The sequence below is a fragment of the Microtus ochrogaster genome (genome assembly GCF_000317375.1).
Source record: "Microtus ochrogaster isolate Prairie Vole_2 chromosome 14 unlocalized genomic scaffold, MicOch1.0 chr14_random_1, whole genome shotgun sequence".
Classification (NCBI taxonomy): domain Eukaryota; kingdom Metazoa; phylum Chordata; class Mammalia; order Rodentia; family Cricetidae; genus Microtus; species Microtus ochrogaster.
The window spans coordinates 16,157,256-16,175,476 of record NW_004949096.1 but is presented as its reverse complement, the minus strand read 5'-3'; the positions used below and the strand labels follow the sequence as shown (position 1 = coordinate 16,175,476).

The 18,221-nt window shown below is 41.7% G+C and overlaps 1 protein-coding gene across 4 annotated transcripts in view; it reads right to left on the bottom strand.

Annotated features, from left to right (window-relative positions):
• Positions 1-14,230, bottom strand: part of Ttc17 (tetratricopeptide repeat domain 17) — a 115,702-nt gene extending 101,472 nt beyond the window's left edge. For all 4 annotated transcript variants that reach the window (XM_005364116.2, XM_005364117.3, XM_013352726.2 and 1 more), the window contains exon 1: positions 14,058-14,230. In XM_005364116.2, the coding sequence (XP_005364173.1) occupies positions 14,058-14,216 (159 nt within the window). In that variant the 5' untranslated portion in view covers positions 14,217-14,230. The remainder of the gene's footprint in view (positions 1-14,057) is intronic.
• Between the last annotated feature and the right edge of the window lie 3,991 nt (positions 14,231-18,221).

Genomic DNA, 18,221 nt, shown 5'->3' with positions numbered 1-18,221 from the left:
CTTTAACTGCCATTTGTACTTCTCTTTCTACTGTTCGTGTGTAATATGTTCTGAGGTGTATGGTATGTAGACAACACAACGCTGGCTATTTGAGGACACTGTCTTGATGCCACATTTGCTTGATGTTCCACTGGAGGTACAATGGCTAGCCCTCCAGAGGTCAGAACAAGTATGCCCCTCACTGTTTGTCCCTGACTAACTGAATCAAATTGCCTGAGGTACTTCCCTGTCTATCAGCTGAGAAGACCCAATTAGATGACTTCCAGGTTCTTCTAACTTTTAAACACGACCTCTATCACATTTTTATCAGCCTGAATATACTTCTGTGGAAAACTTCTAATATTAAAATGAATGAGACTGGCACATTTTCAATTTGCCCATCTAATCTTTACTTGCTTGGAGCAAGGATGATTTTCACAGTTGCAGCTAAAGGCTTCTTCTAGTGCTAAAGAGATGACCCCATCAGAACAATGTTTGCTATGTAAGCACGTGGGCCTGAATTCAAGCTCCAGAACCTACACGGAGAAAGCTGGGAGTGGTGACATGTGAATCCTTGGGGCGTGTCAGCAGCAAACAACCAGGTCTGGGAAGGGACCCTGTCTAAAAACTAGGAGAATAGGAATGGGGGCTGGAGTTCCAGAGGGTTTGAACTCACAGAGATCCACCTGCCCATGCCTCCCTGAATACAGGGATTGTAGTCATGCGCCACCACTGCCTAATGTTTTAAATGGGAAGAATTTCTAGTGTATTGAGTCCTTCCCCTGCCCATTCCTCTGCCCATTTTATTGAAAGTCTCTCCCAGTAAATACAGTTGGATCATTAATCTTATCTCCTTATAATGTGTATATACAGGCATATGTGTTCGTGTTCATGTGCACGTGAAGACCAGAGGTCAGCTTCATCTATCACTCTATTTTGAGACAGGATCTCTTAGTAGAACTTGGGACTTGCAAATTAGGTTAGCCTGGCTGGCCAACAAGCTGCAGAGAGCCTCCTGTTTCTGCTCTGGAATGTCTTCAGTCCTGGGATGAGAAGCATGTGCTACTACTGGCTTCTTATGTGGGTGGTGGGGACTGAATTTAGGTCCTCATATTTGAACAGCAAGCACTTCTGACCAAGCTACCACCCCATCATTTATTTATTTATTTGTGTGTGTGTGTTGTGTTGAGTGTGTGTGTACTCACATATGCACAAAGGCCAGAGGTGGCCTACTCAGCTGTTCTCTACCTGAAGTTTTGAGACAGTCTCTCAGTAACTCATCTAGATGGACAAGCCAGCAAGATTTCTATTTCTGCTTTCCCATTGTTGGGATTATATTCATGTGCCGTTGCACTTGGATTCCTTCTGTGGGCTCTAGGACTGAAGGGAAAACACGTTATTTATGAAGACATCTTCCCAAATCCTGACATATTTTTATTTATTTGTTTATTGGTTATTTGAAACAGGGTTTAATTGTGTCTAGCCCTGCAGTCCTGGAACTCACTTTGTAGTCCAGGCTGGCTCCAACTCAGAGATCCACCTGCTTCTGCCTCCCAATTGGTGGGATTAAAGTCGTGCACCACCAACACCTGCCAATTTATTTTTGACACAGAGTCTCTGTTAAACTGAGGATGACATTGAAATTCTGACCCACCTCCCAAGTGCTAGAATTACAGGGGTGGGTTATCACACCCAATTATGCAGTGTTGGGGATGAACACAAGCATTCTGCCAACTGTATCCCTAGTTCAACCTCAATTTTCATGGTTAATATTTTGTTTTGAGACAGGTTGTTACCGTGTGAGCAGACTAGCTTTGAACTCATGCTCTTCCTACCTCAGCCTCTCAATGTTAACCTAGCTCGGGGTTAACAAAGCCCTACTTTATTCCTAAAATTTAGGTTACTCATTATTTTTCTTAAAAAAACAAAACTGTGATGAGCATCCTTCCACACATGTTCTCGGGACAGCAGTCCAGATAAGTTCTTCTCTCTGAAGAGAATGTCTAAGTCAGAGGGAATACACTTCATGGTTTTTGCTAACATTTTCCAAAATAGTTGAATCTACTGAAATTTCTACCAACAGTGAATTTCCATAAACCTTTAGGAACACAGGAATACATTTTAATCTCAATCTCTTTGTGGGCTTTATATTGGCCATTCTTTTATACTTAAAAATATTTCTCCTGCTTCACTTTAAATTTGATAGTTTATATACAATATTTTAAAAGTATGGCTCTAGTTAATGGAACTCAGGTGACTATCTTATTTGTGTTTCCTGTCTTTTCAATAGTGAGTGCACATTGCTTAAATTTATAATGAAAACGTCTACCTATAAGTATGTTATCTTTGTAAACATCAAACTTGAGCATACTAGGAAACAATTTTGTTTTATTTAATTTTAAACAAACTGCAATGACAAGTAAAAGTCAATGTCAGGAGGGTAGCTTTCTCTTAGTATTCAAATAGACAGCTCTTGTCCAAGGAGAAGGACTCCAAAATACCAGCTAAATGTCTTTCCTGGACCTTTCCTTTCTCTTTAAATCTTATCTGAAGTCTAATTTATTGCCATTGTCAAAGAACTGGCCAAGGAACCTTTGCACCTGTGCTGCCAGCTGTGGTCATACCATGGTAGTCCGAAGGAGTTTTAAGGGGATGGGCAGGTCTGCCGTCAATACTCTCCACCCAACTACCCTTCAAGTAAGACATGATGGACTTTCACCTTCTTTCAGGTTCGGAGAACTGCAAGTTTGAAATATCAGTCCAGCTCTACTTAGGCTCCTGGCTATAACCATGAAAACTTACACACATTTGTGCATATGTGTATGTGGTACATGTGTGTGCATTTGCACAATGGAAGGCTATTCCCCAAGACAGCCATTCTCCTTTTTTTTTTTCCTTTTAGAGGGGAGACACTCTCTCTTAAGGACACTGATTAGGCTAGGCTGGCTGGCTAGTTCCAGGATTTCTCCAGTCTTCACCCTTTCAACAGTGGAATTAGAATTTATGACACAGGGACTATGTATAAACAATGTACTTTCAGCTAGACTATTTGTAACTTTCCAAGAAAAGAAACTAAAATGTTGGATGAGATGACAAGAGTCGTGCATTATTCTCCGTGTATTTGTCAAGAAGCTCTTGTCAACATGTAAGAAAGCAATGTAGCTGATTCTGTTGTTGCTGTTTTCTCCTTTGAGACAGGCTGGTCTCAAACTCCTATGTAGCTGAAGTCAAATGTGAACCCCCTGATTTCCCTGCCCCTTCCTCCCAATTGCTGTTTATAGATAGCTGTTTTATATGTAACTCAAATGTGCCTTTAACTCAAGCAGTAAATAAGTACTGAACAAATAACAGCAGGCAAAAAATGGCCCAACGCATGCTCAGATCCCTAATCTTGTGAATACATTATGCTGTATGACAAATGAGAATTTAAGATGTTAACCAGATGAATTGTTGCTAATCAGTCTGTTTTAATTAGGAAAGAGATCACAGCTTGGATATCAGGTGGGTACTGTGAAATTATATGGAAGAGGGAGAGTGTGCACATGTGCAAGAACACACACACACACACACACACACACACACACACACACACGTGGTAGGCCGCAGAGAGACAGACAAGGAAAGAAAACAAAGTCAGAGGCATGCACTGCTGCTGAGTTTGAAGATACAATGCCAAGAGCCATGGAATACTGGCAGCCACAGGCATTCGAAAAGGTGGACACTGCCCAGAGCCTCCAGAAAGATGCACAGTGCTGCTGTCCTCTGGACTATGCCTGTGAGTCTCAGGTTGACTTCCAGCCTTATTAACTGGAGGGCAATAAGTTTGGGTTGTTTAAAATGATTAAGTTTGTGGTCTTCTCTTCCTCCTTCTCTTCCTAAACAGCAACAATAGAAAATAATATAAGCACTCACTATGCCTAGATATAATACCACATTTGAGCTCTAAAATTCTTAGTGCAATAACTGGGTTACTCAAATCCTAGAAAAGACATTACAATCAGGGCGAGACACTGGGCCATACTGTTACTAAGGTGAAAGGAAATGGCCTGGGATAACTTTGCTAGTTTATACTGGAAATCACCATCCTAAAGAGAGTAACTGGATGTAGTTCACCTCATTACTAACCCACTGGTCAAGGGATGAAACCAATATGAAGCTTTCTTTTACTGCAATACAAGTAGGAAACACACATTAATGATAAAAGTGTAATTTTTCTGGGAAGACATGAAGATGCAACTGAAGGTGGCTTTTTGTTTGTCACTCTTACTGATGCTACAGTGCTGTTTAACTCAGGGCAACGCATGATCTTTTCCTGAAGTGAAATTATGAACAAAGGTTTTGCACATCCCACCTACTGTTGGGCATTTTCAACTGTTGGGGAATATTATTTTAATGTATATGACTTTTGTTTATGCTGTATTTGTTTAACTCTGTGAAGCTGTGATTCTTTGCCTGTCTAAAACCTGCTGGTCCTAATAAAGAGCTGAACGGCCAATAGTGAGGCAGGAGCAAAGCTAGGTGGGGTTGGCAGGCAGAAAGTATAAATAGAAGGAGAAATCTGGAGAAGGGGAGGGAGGAACAAGAACAAGGAGAGAAGGACATTGGGGCCAGGCACCCAGCTATACAGCAAGCCATGGAGTCAGAGTGAAAGTAAGATATGTAGAAGTAAGAAAAGATAAAAGTTCAGAGGCAAAAAGATAGACAATTTAATATTTAAGAGTTAGGATAATTTAAGATTAGGAAAGTTGGCTAGAAACAAGCCAAGTGAAGGCTGGACATTCGTAACTAAGAATAAGCCTCTGTATGTGATTTATTTGGGAGCTGGGTGGTGTGACCCTCAAAAGAGCCAAAAGAGTAAGAGCCAAAACAATCACAACATTCATATACTGACATACTCCTTTAGCATGATAATTTGCCAATACCTAAGGAAATTAAGAGTAACACATTCTTTAAACCAGTTAACTCCATTTCTAAGAATTCACCTTACAAATACTCATGGGCAGGACACAAAGAGACACACTCACTTGCCATAGCATTATTTGACAGTAAAAAAACCTGAAGACTCTAAAAGCCTGCCAAGAACACTGGTAAATACATATAGAATACTCATTCAACTGGTTACTACCAAGTCTTAACCAAGAAGGAAGCTTTTTACTTTATTGTGGTTTTAAGCTAGCAAGTTAGTCATCAGACAAAATGTTCCCAGTTGTATGTTTACAAGAGAAATTCATAAAAGTGTTTGCAAATACAAGAAACTTTGAGGAAGAACACTCATTGTGATGTGGCCAGGGAACATCCTACAATTCTTATTCAGAGACACTATGCTCTTAGGATTTAGCTTGTCCAAGCTTTTCATTTGTAACAGGAATCAAGGAACCCTCTTGTCACCTTCAAGTAAGCACACCTTCCCTGCTCCAAACCAGTAAAATGATGGTGGCCTATGAGTATGCTGACACGTGTAAATATTGCAGGTAAAAATACCTTATGCAAACACGCTTTTCTCACTTATTCAGTATTCCTTGAGGGCATACCATGTGCCAGGCACTGTTTTCAGTTCTGAGGTTACTTCATTGAAAAGGACAAAGCTGGTGCCTTCTTGAGTGGACAGGAAATAAAACATAAATGCTATAATATAGCGCCAGCAGTGAGTGCTACGAAGAATAAAGCAGAGGAAGTAGACAGTGTTGGAAGAAATGTTTTAGTATGTAAGAGATGCCATCTGAACAGACCTGAAAAAAGAGGCAAGCTGAGCTATGATGGCATCTGTAGAGGGTGGTCCAAAGGCAGAAACTTGCTAGGTTTGAATTGCCCCAAAGACTATTTCAGGTTTGAAGGCTGAAACCCAGTACATCACCTAAGATGAACAGTGGGACCTGAGGCTGGAGAGGTGAGCAGGCCTCTGGTCTCTCAGGCCTTGTAAGCTATAGCAGAACATAGCTATTCATCTTCATGTGTGATTGGAAAACCAATGCTCTCATGTTCTCTGATTCCCTCCTATCTGTCCTATCTGAGAGTGACTGATGTGGCCACATGTATTTAAAAAACAAAAAACATTTTCAGTGATTCTGGGGAGAACAGACAGACCATCTAGGGCACAAGAGAAGTGGGAAGACCAGCTAAGAACTGTCAGCAGAGCAGGACGGAGGCAGAGTTAGTCTGGACTAGGGCTACAGAAGTGAAGTGGAAACACATGGCTGCATTGGGAAGCATTTTGGAAGTAACAGTGGCAGCTGATTTTCAGGCTGGGTATGAAGTAGAGAATGAAAAAGTCAAGAACACCAGTCTTTTGTGTCTCAGCAATCTGGTGAATGGAACAGGTCTGGGGTGGGGTGGGTTTAAGGCATATGCCACTTTGAGTGGAGACTCCCAGGAGACATGGAGCTCAGATGAGATTTGGAAGGCTTCAACAGGTCAAATTTTATGGCAGGAGGCTGCATGAGACCATCAGGCGGGAGCAAGACAGCACACCAGCCAGTAAAAGTCATCAAGGAAAGGGGAATCAAGCAGAAAAGAACAAAAGTCATGGCCAAGGGGCTCAGAAGAAAAATAGAGTCTGTGTCTTGGCAATCATGAAAGTAAACAGTTCAGTAAGGTAGGAGGAGGCCACTGGGTTGCTAAGAGGTTAAGTACGATTGTGGAGGTTTCTCAGAGCTGAGTGGCAATGAGAGAAGTCCTGGGTGTCCTTATGAGAGCTGTAGGGATAACGGGCTGACTGGATTGGCTTTAAGAGAACAAAGAGTACACACATGACTCTTGAGTTATCTGCTGCAGAACCACACACAGGAGCTTCTGCTGTTTTAGCTTTTGCCATCAGGGAGTATCACTGAGACACGGGTACTGTTCTCCATATTCCGGAGTGCAAATCTGACCTAATATTTGACTTGGTCTGTTGTAAGACCTCATATTCCTCACTGCCAGCATGCCTCTGTTTGCTTCCAAACTACAACAGCTGCTGGGCCCACAGCTGATTGTAACCCGTCAGCCCATGTCTACACCGCCTGGCTTTCTCATTCTCCTCTTACTTTTCTTGTTCACTGTTTTTCTTATTGCTTCTTGACATATTTACATGTCTGGGCAATAAAGCTGATCTTTTGTATGTAACCCTAGTGAAAGAGAGGATGTTATCCCTTACAGAGCATAACCTGATCAACAGCAGTCGGGCAAAAGTGGTCTCTGAGATAACAGTCCTCGTCTATTACACAGGCCTGAGAGCTGAAGGGCTCATCAATTCAATCAACTTGTATCTTTCAAAAATTTCCACAAGTCTGAGACTTCCAACAGGCTGCCTCCAGATGATCATCAGACTAGTGAGCACCAGCTTCATAAAGGCAACTGTAAATGTCCAAGAGGTGGAGTCCACTCACACGCTTATTCCCAGCAGCCGGTCAAGAGTTAAACCCATAGCTGACAGCACAGGAGGGACTGAAGAGGTGGAGGTGGATGTACTCAGACCCTCTTGGGACCACTGCAGTGAGTGTCCAAAGGAACCGAAGACAAGTGAATGGGCCGGACGGTGGTGGCACACACCTTTAATCCCAGCACTCGGGAGGCAAAGGCAGGCGGATCTCTCTGTGAGTTCGAGGCCAGTATGGTCTACAAAGTGAGTTCCAGGACAGTTATACAGAGAAACCCTGACTTGAAAGACCTCCCCACCAAAAAAGAAAAAAGATTAAGCAAATGGACAGAACATGGGACAATAAAGGCTTTCAGAAAGAAATTCAGCATGCTATGAAAACACAAAGAAAATGACACCAAAGTAGAGGAGCTAGATGTGCAGAGGACAGAAGCAAGGGAGAACGTAACATACCTAGGGAAGCTTGTAGCAAAGAGAGCAAAATGCGCGTGCGTGCGTGTGTGTGGGTGTGATGCTGGAGGGTTAGGTACTGACGGATGATTATATAAGGGCTAGAGAGAAGGAAGGGTTAGGCTAGAAGTTGTGGAAGAATTTGGGTCATATCCTGGGTACACCATAACCAGGTGATCTCCTTTCTTAAAAAATACCGAAACTCAGTTGAGTCACTGTGCATGCGAAACTCCTCTCAGATCTGCCTAAATCACCATTGGATCCAAAATCAAATAGTCCATCCACTTCTAACCTACTGAAGAGCAGTGCCATACGGACTTTGGCCTCTTTGTCAACTGCATGTGGTGTATCTCTTCTTTGGGCAATAGTTGCTGAGAGTCACTTAGCATGTATGCCTTGCCAAAAGGATCAGTTTTCATGCATCAGCACTGTGAGGAACTTCACTGTGAGCAAGAAAAAGCATCTGTGCTTCCTAGACATCTGCTTGGCTGAAGGCAGAGGATCACAGTCACCAAATAAACTCATACATTTGAGTCCCCTCTCCTCTCATTGTCACTTAGCCTAAATGTACTATGAAATACTTGGCTGAAATAATCTAAATGGAAAAACAGATTGGACGAGCCTTCATTTATTTCCACATTTGCTCTTATGTTTCTTTCTATTCTTCCACTTACTGGGTGATGAGTAGAAAAATGTGTACTTCCAACAGCACAAAATGCATGCTACTGTAGATGAATATGCTTATAAATATTGTCACTACTAAATGATACTCATTAGATATATGAAAAAGGTTACTAAGTCGTAACGTGTACTCTTTTTTACCTTAAATAATTTATTTTTATTTTATTTGCATTGATGTTTTGTCTGCATGTATGTTTTTTGTGAGGGTGTCAGGTCTTCGAGTTACAGACAGTTGTTAGTTGCCATGTGGGTGTTGGGAATTGAACCTGGGTCCTCTGGAAGAGTGGTCAGTGCTCTTAACAGTGAGCCACCTCACTCACTGAGCCATATTTCTAGCCCTGTAATGTGTTTTCTTTAAGAATTCCTTCCCCACAGAAAATACTCCCCTGACACTAAATTTAAAACTTGATGGTTCTAACTTTAGAGGAGAAGAAAACAGTGGTAAAGAAAACAAATGCTTTTTTTTCCAGGCTTCTTATTAACTTATTATTATTATTAAAAATTTCCACCTCTTTCCCTCCTCCCATTTCCCTCCCCCATCCCCCCACTGTAGAACCATGGATTGAAATGTAGGCACTCAATTCTACTTCATTGACAAATGTGTATGTTTTTATGCCAAAAACATGTTGATTTTAATTCTGTAGTATAAGTTAAAGTTAGTAATGGCGATTCACCAAGCCGTCTTTCAGTTGTTCCAGATTATTCTGATTATACTGGGCTTTTTTTTTTTTTATGTTTTTTTTTTTTTTTTTTTTTTTTTTTGCTGTTTCCATATGAATTTTTATTAGGAAGTGAGACAATAAAAGAAAACTTCAATCCAAAGAAAGAAAGAAAGAAAGAAAGAAAGAAAACAAATGTTACACTGTGGAGACAGTGGGTAACGACAGAGATTCTTCCCGAAGGCAGAGACTTAGCTAGCACATTTCAAGAGTTCACTTGATAGGAGATGAACCAGGCATGGAAGCATGCACCTGTAACCTTACAGTTACAAAGTTCAAAGCTCTAAGTCATCCTACATGGTGAGTCTGAAGTTAGCCTGAGATACATGAGAACCTTTCTAAAACAAATGAAAAACAAAACAAAACAACTCGCAAAAACTAAATAGGATACTAGAGACTGCAGAGGGTCTGTAGGCTAATCCAAAAATTTATTTAACGTTCCTTATTTAGCAGGTATTGGGGGGGGGAGAAAAAAACCTTGGCCTGATGGGTATTCTTATAATCTCAACACTTGAAAGGTGGTAACAGAATGATCAGAGTTCAAGACAAGCCTCTGTTACACAGTTACTTTGAGATAAGTCTACTGACATGAGACTTTTATATTGAGGCAAGCCTAGACTACATGAGACTTTGTCTCAAGAAACAAACAAAGAACAAGAAAAAGGAAGGAGGAGAAGAAGGGAGGGGAAAGAAAAGCTGCTACATTATGGTTAAGCAAAGAACATCAAAATTAAACAGCAAAAGTATTTAACTGAAATTAAAGAAGTAGGGGCCATGAATTTGAGAGAGAGAGCAGAGGGTTATATGGGAAGGGTTGAAGGAAGGAAAGGGAAAACAATGTAATTATATTTTAATTAAAAAATAAGAAATACTTGAAAATATTGTCTAGAAGCTTATTCTTCACAAAACCACCCAGCAACAGCCCCAGTTATGATTACGAAGAAGTTGCCTATATTCTCTAGCTGAAGCATGCTTGCTTTCCTTCTTCCAAGTGAATGTGTGTGCCTGTTTGTCACAAGCGCAAGTCTGTGTTAGAGACATGATCTTACATAGCCCAGGCTGGCCATTACCTTACTATAACCTACTGACAAGGATAACAAACTACTGACCATCCTGCCTCCATATCCAAGTGCTGGCATTACAGATGTGTAGTACCACTAAACCTAACTCTGAAGCCCATTTAAACACTTTAGGATGATGTAAGGGTGTAAGGGGTGTTTTTTTTTTTTTAACCTAATTGCCTAAAAACAAAACAAAACAAAACAAAAAAAAAACCCACAGTAGATCCTCACACTAACTGGTGAATAGCACACACTCATCTAATCCACAGACTGAGTTCAAGTTACGGACCCTTGCTTAAATAAAAGATATAAAGTAGGATCATCAGTTTTGTCAGTCTGAATCAATCTAGAACCACTGGCGTGTCTCAATGAGGGACTGCTAGATTAAATTAGCCAGTGGGCATCTCTTGGGGAATTGTCTTGGTTTTATTAATTGAGATGGGAAGACCCATCCTCTGTGGGTAACAGTATTCCCTGGGTTGGGGCCTGGACTGTAAAAAAGGTGGAGAAAGTGAGGGGAGCAATGGCCTATATGTGTTAACTCACTGCTCTCTATGGCTGTAATGTGAGTAACTGCTTCAAAGTGGTTGCCTTAAGTTCCTGCTACCCTGACATCTCTGCATGTTCCTATGAGGGACTGTAACATGGTGTGGTGAACTCCCTTAAGGTGTTTTTGTAAGGGTATTAGGTCAGAGCAGCAGGAAGGACAATGAAGACAGATAGATGGTCTTTCTCTTTTCTAGGCACGGGGGCAATGAATGATAAAAGGTATCCCAGAACCCAAAGTTGAGAAAAAGCTCGCAATTGTGGTCAGCCTTTTTCTTAATCTTTGTCTGTCTATGGTGGGAAGAAACATAGCAAATGGAGCATTCGCTTCACAACCCAACTCCATGACTCCCTAGAGTACGTTCCTGTAGTTCAGTACTAGGAAGGTATGCTTCTTAGCTAATGCAGGGATTGTAGAAAAGAAGCACTCTGATTTTCCATGGCACGCACTGGGCACTTGCTGTAGCCAGCAGCAACCCATTTTTATTGTGAAGAGGCTGACTGCAGGAATGTAGATCTGCCTGACTGAAGCCCCAACTCAACCCACCTAAGAGGATTTCTACACTTGCCCAATCACAAGCCTGCAGTGTTGAACTGGTGGGTATTGATCTTTAGGGTCTGCTAAGGCTTGAGATATAAACCCAATGAATATGCACTTCTCCCGGTAAAGACTCCATGCTGTACTTAAAACTAACTGCAATGATGGAAATGCCCCTAATTAAATATACGCTTTGGGCAAGTCTGATTTTTTTTCCCCCCCTGAGAGACAGGATCTCATTATACACATCTGGCTGGCCTAGAACTTGCTAAATAAGTAAACCAGGCTGGCTTCAAACTCAGAGATCCACCTGCCATTGCCTCCCTAGTGCTGGGATTAGAGTTGTGTGCCACCATAGTTGGCTCCAGTTCTGATTATTAATTCATATAAACATCTTCACATTTGCTGTAAAAAAATAACTATGCTGTAAAAAAATACTGACTTACATATAACTAGAAAAAGTTTAAATATAAGAATTTAGATAATCCGAGAGGGATTTGCCACTCTAATTTTTTAAGATTTTCTACTTCAGTTTGCCCATAGCTCCTTCTTGATAGGAGGTCATTTTAAAACTGAAACCACACTTCTGCTCTCAGCTGAGCGACAGAAGCAAGAACCAAGCAGTGGGAATTACATATGCCGCTTAGGGTACAGTATATATACCGAGGCCTAACTATGTTTCGAATTTATGAACAGAACTACAGTATCCCCAAATCTGTGTACTAATATATACCCAATGTGACCACTGAGTGTAATCTAAACTATGTTTATTAGGTTTTGCCTGAATTAAGTTTATTGCCAGGAAAGGACACAGGAGTTAGGCAAAACAAAAGCTGCCCACCATATTCAATTCCTATTTTATTGATTTGTACTGATTTCCCTTTAGATTAACTCCATTCTCTCTATCCCTACCCTCCAGTTATTACACTGTTGTGTGCAACTTTATTTTTTATAGAATAAAATTTCATGGCTGCCAGAACTCAATGCTGCAACTTTTAATGTGCAGAGAAGAATTGGAAAAGTCAATGAAAAGGGGTCATTTAAAAAGACACAAGTAAAAAAGACTTGCTTTTTTAACTTTAAGCCTAACTACTTACTGAAGGGATGACTAGGCAGTCAGAAGATTTGGCCCTTTTCTGAGGCAAGTTACTAAAACTCCGATTTCCCTTCTAAAACGTAGATCCAGTGTGCAAAGACAGCATTTGTTAACAAAGCCAAATCCAATTTAACTTTTCCATTGCATTTTCAGCACATAAACAATCCATATCCATCAATGAGCCTTCACTTTTCAGATGGGCTACTTTTTCAGCCAAGTGGCAGGACACCAAAATGGGAAGGAGAAGTCAATGTCATAGAGTATAAATAGCTGTGGCCAGAAACAATATAGCAAAAGAGCCAATAGGAGAAGAGCTCCCCAAATTGCAGTGTAAGTACTCATTCAATATCTCCCTTCATGAGGGCCTCAGAGAAAACCAGCAACAGCAGACAAAAGATGAAAACAACAAATGGATACAAGATTTCTAATCTTATGTCGAAAAGACTGCCTTACTGTATCTTCTAGGGTTTCTGAGAACCTTTTTAAGCCTCAGCTGGAGCTCAATGAAAATTAAGCTGGAGCTTAATATTCATGAAAAGAAACCTTTTAAAATGGGAGACAGCTATAAATACAAGCGAGTAAACAGCAGAATAGAAAGACGGGCTGACTTTTTAAAATTATATTTGTTTAGATTTAGTGTTTCTACAGTTAACCCGAAGGATCACTAATTTCACGCGACTTTAGTTAAAACATTAGAGTTACTATGCTTCAATTGCATGGAGTATACACTTCACTTTTTAAACGTCTGCTGGACGTTTTCCGATTGTTGTCAAGCATTGAAAGTCATTAAGTTTACAAGAGTCTGTGGTGGAACGTGAGCACGCGCGCGCGCACACACACGTACTCTAAGCATCAGCAGTATAAGCGCAACTGCGGGCATTAGAAAGTTACATAAGAAAAGCAGTGTGTCCTTTGAGAAATCAGTTCAAGCATACAATAATCTAGTAAACTAACTGCATATGCTGCGTGCCGGGCTGGGTCACAGGAACTGGGTAAAGAAGCAATGAAAAATAAAGACGCAATGAATGAGTGCACTTAAGAGCTGAATGATGCAGACAATGCCACCAGAGGCATCTTCTGGCATCCCTTCGGAAGGTGCAAGAATGGGTTGTCTTTAATGAGCCTGAGACCTGGCTAACAGCAAAGCCTAAAACCACCATATCCTGAAACAAATCCCACCATGTGGGAGAGAAGACTGGAGGAGTCGCTTTAAGTGATTGATCCATTCACTAAAGCTACCCTGGCTGTCACCAGCCTGGGACTCGCGCACTCCCCGGCACTGCCACCTGCTCTCTACTTCCTCGGGAAGAGCGGGGGGCGGGGAGGCGCGGGACCCGGCCCACAGGCTCCCAAGGCAGAAATAACGATGCCTATGTGATTCCTAAACCCCCCAGCTCAAGCCGAGGTTCCCCAGGGTCGGTTCCGGGACGGCGCGCGGCCCCACGGTGGAAGGCTGAGAAGTTTCCCTCGGCAGAGCTGGGGCAGGGAGACCCGGGGGGAAGGGGGCGGCGCGGGGTCGAGCGGCCCGCGGGGACCACGGGGAGGCGAGCTGGGGGCGGAACCGCGCGGAGCCTCCCAGGGCCCCGGCTCAGGGATGCCCCTGACGGGGAGAGAGGGGCACCCTGGCCGCTACCTGCTGCTGGATCTTCCCGTCCTCCGTGACGACCCAGTGCGTGGTGGCCAAGGCCCCTCGAGCCACCACGCTCAGCAAAGCGGAAAGGCTGAGAAGCCACCCTGGGCCAGAGCGAGGCGGCAGCTCGAACCGGCCGCGGACCCCTATTGCCGCCGCCATCTTGCCCCCCCAGCCGGGTCGCTCACACCGGAAGCGGAAGCTACTCGTCGCCGTCCGCCATCTTGGGGAAGTCGCCTCTGGAGCAGGAGGAGGAGCCCGCAGGGTGTAGCGGGCTCCCTATCGTTCCCTTCAGCATCGCTTGGGGCAATTGGTCCCGCTATGCCTCGGAGCTGGAAACTGCCTTCAGTTATCCTGTAGGCTATGTGATCTCCAAGCGTGGGAACCAGAGGGGAGATAGTGATAGTAGACTAGGTGGAGTTTGAGCAGAAGTGAGAAGACTGGCTGGTGGTTCTTTTTAAAAAGTAAGTATTATTTCCGGCAGTGCAATAAAAGATGTGCTTTCGAACTACCTAAGAGAGGCATTATTTTTACCAGGTTCGTAATGGAGTGTCAAGCGGCCCACTCCTAATGTAATGCGCGTGACGTAAGGAATTAAAAAATCGCTCTGGTTAACTTACCAAATATAAAATAGCAGTTCAAGATCTGCATATAAGTCCGGTGTAGATACTTAGTGTCTTCCGAAATTTAGAAAGCGATGTGTACTTACAGATCAGGCACATCTGTTAAGGCCCGGAAGGACCTTGGTGGGCAGCTCCAATCTAAAGGTCTAGGTGTAGAGCCCAGATATTGGCATCTCCAAGGATTGTATTAAATACGCAAGTTTTCAGCACCTGTGGCCTCCCTCCCCCACGCTCTGCTGAGTTTTAAGGAAAGTCTCAGATGACTGATTTGCATATTCAAGTTTGAGGCTTACTACCAACAGGTAGCAGAGTAATGAATTAGCTTAGGTTCCAGTTTCTACCAGCTTATGTTCTTACAGATATTTCACGACTGCCAATAATATGACGTATCATTTTATGTTGTCGCTGTTATGCTTTTTTTCTGTTGGGAAAAGGATAATAATAGTGCCCTGCCACCTCCCTATATAGGTGTTGCAGAAAAACAAACATCTGCCTCATGCTACGGGCACTGGGGCCATGACATTTTCTGACAGCAGGTCGGTTGTTTTTGAAATGGAGTCCCCATATGCAGCCCAAGTTGTCTGAGATTTATTATTTAGCCCAGGCTGGCCTTGAAGTCCTCCTTTGTCAGCCTCTTGATGCTGGTATTGCTGTCGTGAACCATCAGGCCTAGCCCCAAGGGCAGCTTTTCTTAAAGTACTGTAACATTCATTTTACTAAAAAGGTGCAACTTGGGGGTAGAGATGATTCAGGGCTGAAGAGCATTTCTTCCTATTCCAGAGAACCAATGTTGGACTCACCTGTAACTCCAGCTCTGGGGGAATCCATCTTTATGTATGTGGCACAATTCTCATATACAAACACACACCATACATGTATCTGCCTTTTGCGTGACAGTGGAGACTGGGCATATAAACATGAACAGTGAGCAATAAGTCAGGATGTTTGACTAGTTAATTAAAATATAGATAATGGGTGTGTGTGTAAGAGTGCTACAACCAGGTGAAAAAAGGCTTGGCACAAATGATTCAGGTAAAGTGTGGTAAAGGTGATGCTGGTGTCAAATTGTTAGGGTCTCGTGTGTCATTGAGTTTAATGTAGACAATAAGGAGTATAACTGAGTTTTTAAGTAGTGACACCTTATTTTTAGGTATTGTCATCTACTGTAAAATAAGGTGGCATCATGATTTTTTTCTTTACAGTGCTAATGAATGAACCCAGAACCCTGCATACCTAGCCAAACACACTACTGAGTTATGTATCTCTAGCCCATTATTTAATAACTTGTGTTTAATACACCTACTTGGCTTCAGAACCCCTAATATCACGTTTTAACTATTAGCAATTTCTTTGGCATTTATCCTTTGGAAAGTAGGCAAAATTAGCTTCTGTGAACTCAATGGATCATCCATTTGTTTTTCATAGATCATAAGTAATCCTTGTCCTTTGAGACAAGATAGTGAGAGCTCTCCATGGTTTTCTATTGTGTAACTAATGTTCACAAACGTAGTTTCTAAGGAAAAACACCTACTGTCTCACACAACTGGTATCAGGGCTACACTCTGAAGCTTGGTGGTAGGGTTGGGTGAGGTGTCGTCTTTGAGCTCATTCAACTTCTTGCAGGTTTTAGTTCTTTGCTGTTATAGGACTGAGGTCAGTTTTCTTGCTGGCTGCTGACAAGCCATTAATATGCAAAACACCCACTATATCTTGCTATGTAACTCTCAACATGGCCATTACTTTTAAGGTCAGCAAGAGAATGTCTTCAGTGTTTGAAATTGACTCACTACATCTCTAGTCTAGATTTAATGAATTTTTGATAAGATTTTCCAAGTGAATAATCTTTTTTACTTAACCCCAAATTAGCTTATTTGTGACCATGACATTTGCAAAAATACCTTTGGCCAAATAACATAGCATTTCAGGAAATTTCACATAGCTACATGTGTCTTCCATAGTCCAGGTAGATCTTCTTAAATCCCAGTCTTTATTAAAGTGTAAAAAAACTATATATTTAGTGTACAAGGATGTCTATGAACACCATTCCTGCTTTAGGCATTCTTAATTCAGAGAAGAGTGTTTGCTTATTTCTTCCCAACCTTTACTTACGCTTCCTTTTCTCCAGTTTAAGGTATAGCTCAAATCCTAGTTTGTAAAAACAAAAATGTCAACTTTCTTGCCAGGTCTAAATTTTGTAGCATTAATGATACACCATACTACTTTGTGATATACTTTCTACATTTTGAGCACTGAAACACTTTAGTAATTTCTGTAAAGGTTCTTAGGTCTAGTCTAGTGAGACACAATACACAGTAAAACTAGGAAAAGAAAATACAATACAGGTAGTCAGCAAAGACAAGCAGAGCGAATAAACTCTCTCCTAGGTAAGGGAAGCTACCCAGAGCAGATGGTAATATCCTATGTAATACCACATCTGAAAGATCCCAAAGCACTCTGGGTATTGTATTCTAGGTAAAACTGGTATCACTGAGCATAAACATGTACAACATACTTCTCTAGAAAGAACAAGGACACAACCCCTATGAAGGTTTCTGTCCCCAGCTTAGATCAGTTCATTCTTGGTATGTTCTGAGAAGTACAAGCAGGACAGGAAAAAGTTGGGCTGACTAAGGCCATCTAAAGTGTCTGTCCTAAAATTCTTTGCTTATTTAACTAGATAAAAATGGGAGGAATTTCTTATGTATTAATATTTATACATATTACATATTATATAGTCTTCTTGAGTAGCCATACTTAACTTTTGGCTGGGTTTTTCAATTCCCAAAAGTAGCTTTCCCCACTTAAAGTGAGTAAAATAATTATAAATCTCAACCTAAATGTGCTACTTACTTCTCTTCCCTAATTACGTAAGACAAGCACTTTAAAGGGAGGGCTTATTGTGGTTCCCAGTTGCAGGGGTTTCAGCTCATGCTGGCCCCATAGTGCTGAGAATGTGACAGTGGAGGGTCAATCAGAGGAGAGAAAGTTGACTAGGGATACAATAGACCTGCAGTTTTCTACACCTTCAATTTCATTCCATTGCAAACTCATGATTCAACCACATCACTGAAGCCCACCCCTGAATACTGTATTAGAGACCAAGCCTTCAACACACAAGCCTTTAAGAGACTTTTCATACTCAAACCATGGCTCTAAAATATTATTGTTTTGAGTTTCTATATCCAGGTAGTCATGTTACTTTTAAAAAATCCTGCTCAATGCACTTATTTTTTTCTTTTCCATTCTACATGCGTTTCTTTCCTTAGAGAAAATATAAAGTGCTAATGGGAGAACTGACAATACCTCACACTGTGAATCAATTCTTAGGTCAGTATGTCACAGGAAATGTACAGTATGTAACAGTAACTGTTAAAAGTTTATTTTTTAAAAAAATTATGCATTTACCTCTAAATGTGGGTATGTACACATGAACACAGATGCTTAGAGGAGGAACAGGCATAACTGCCTAATGAGGATGCTGGGAACTAAACTGGGGTTCTCTGCAAGAGCAGTCAGGACAGATTTTATAATGATTTCTTAAGAA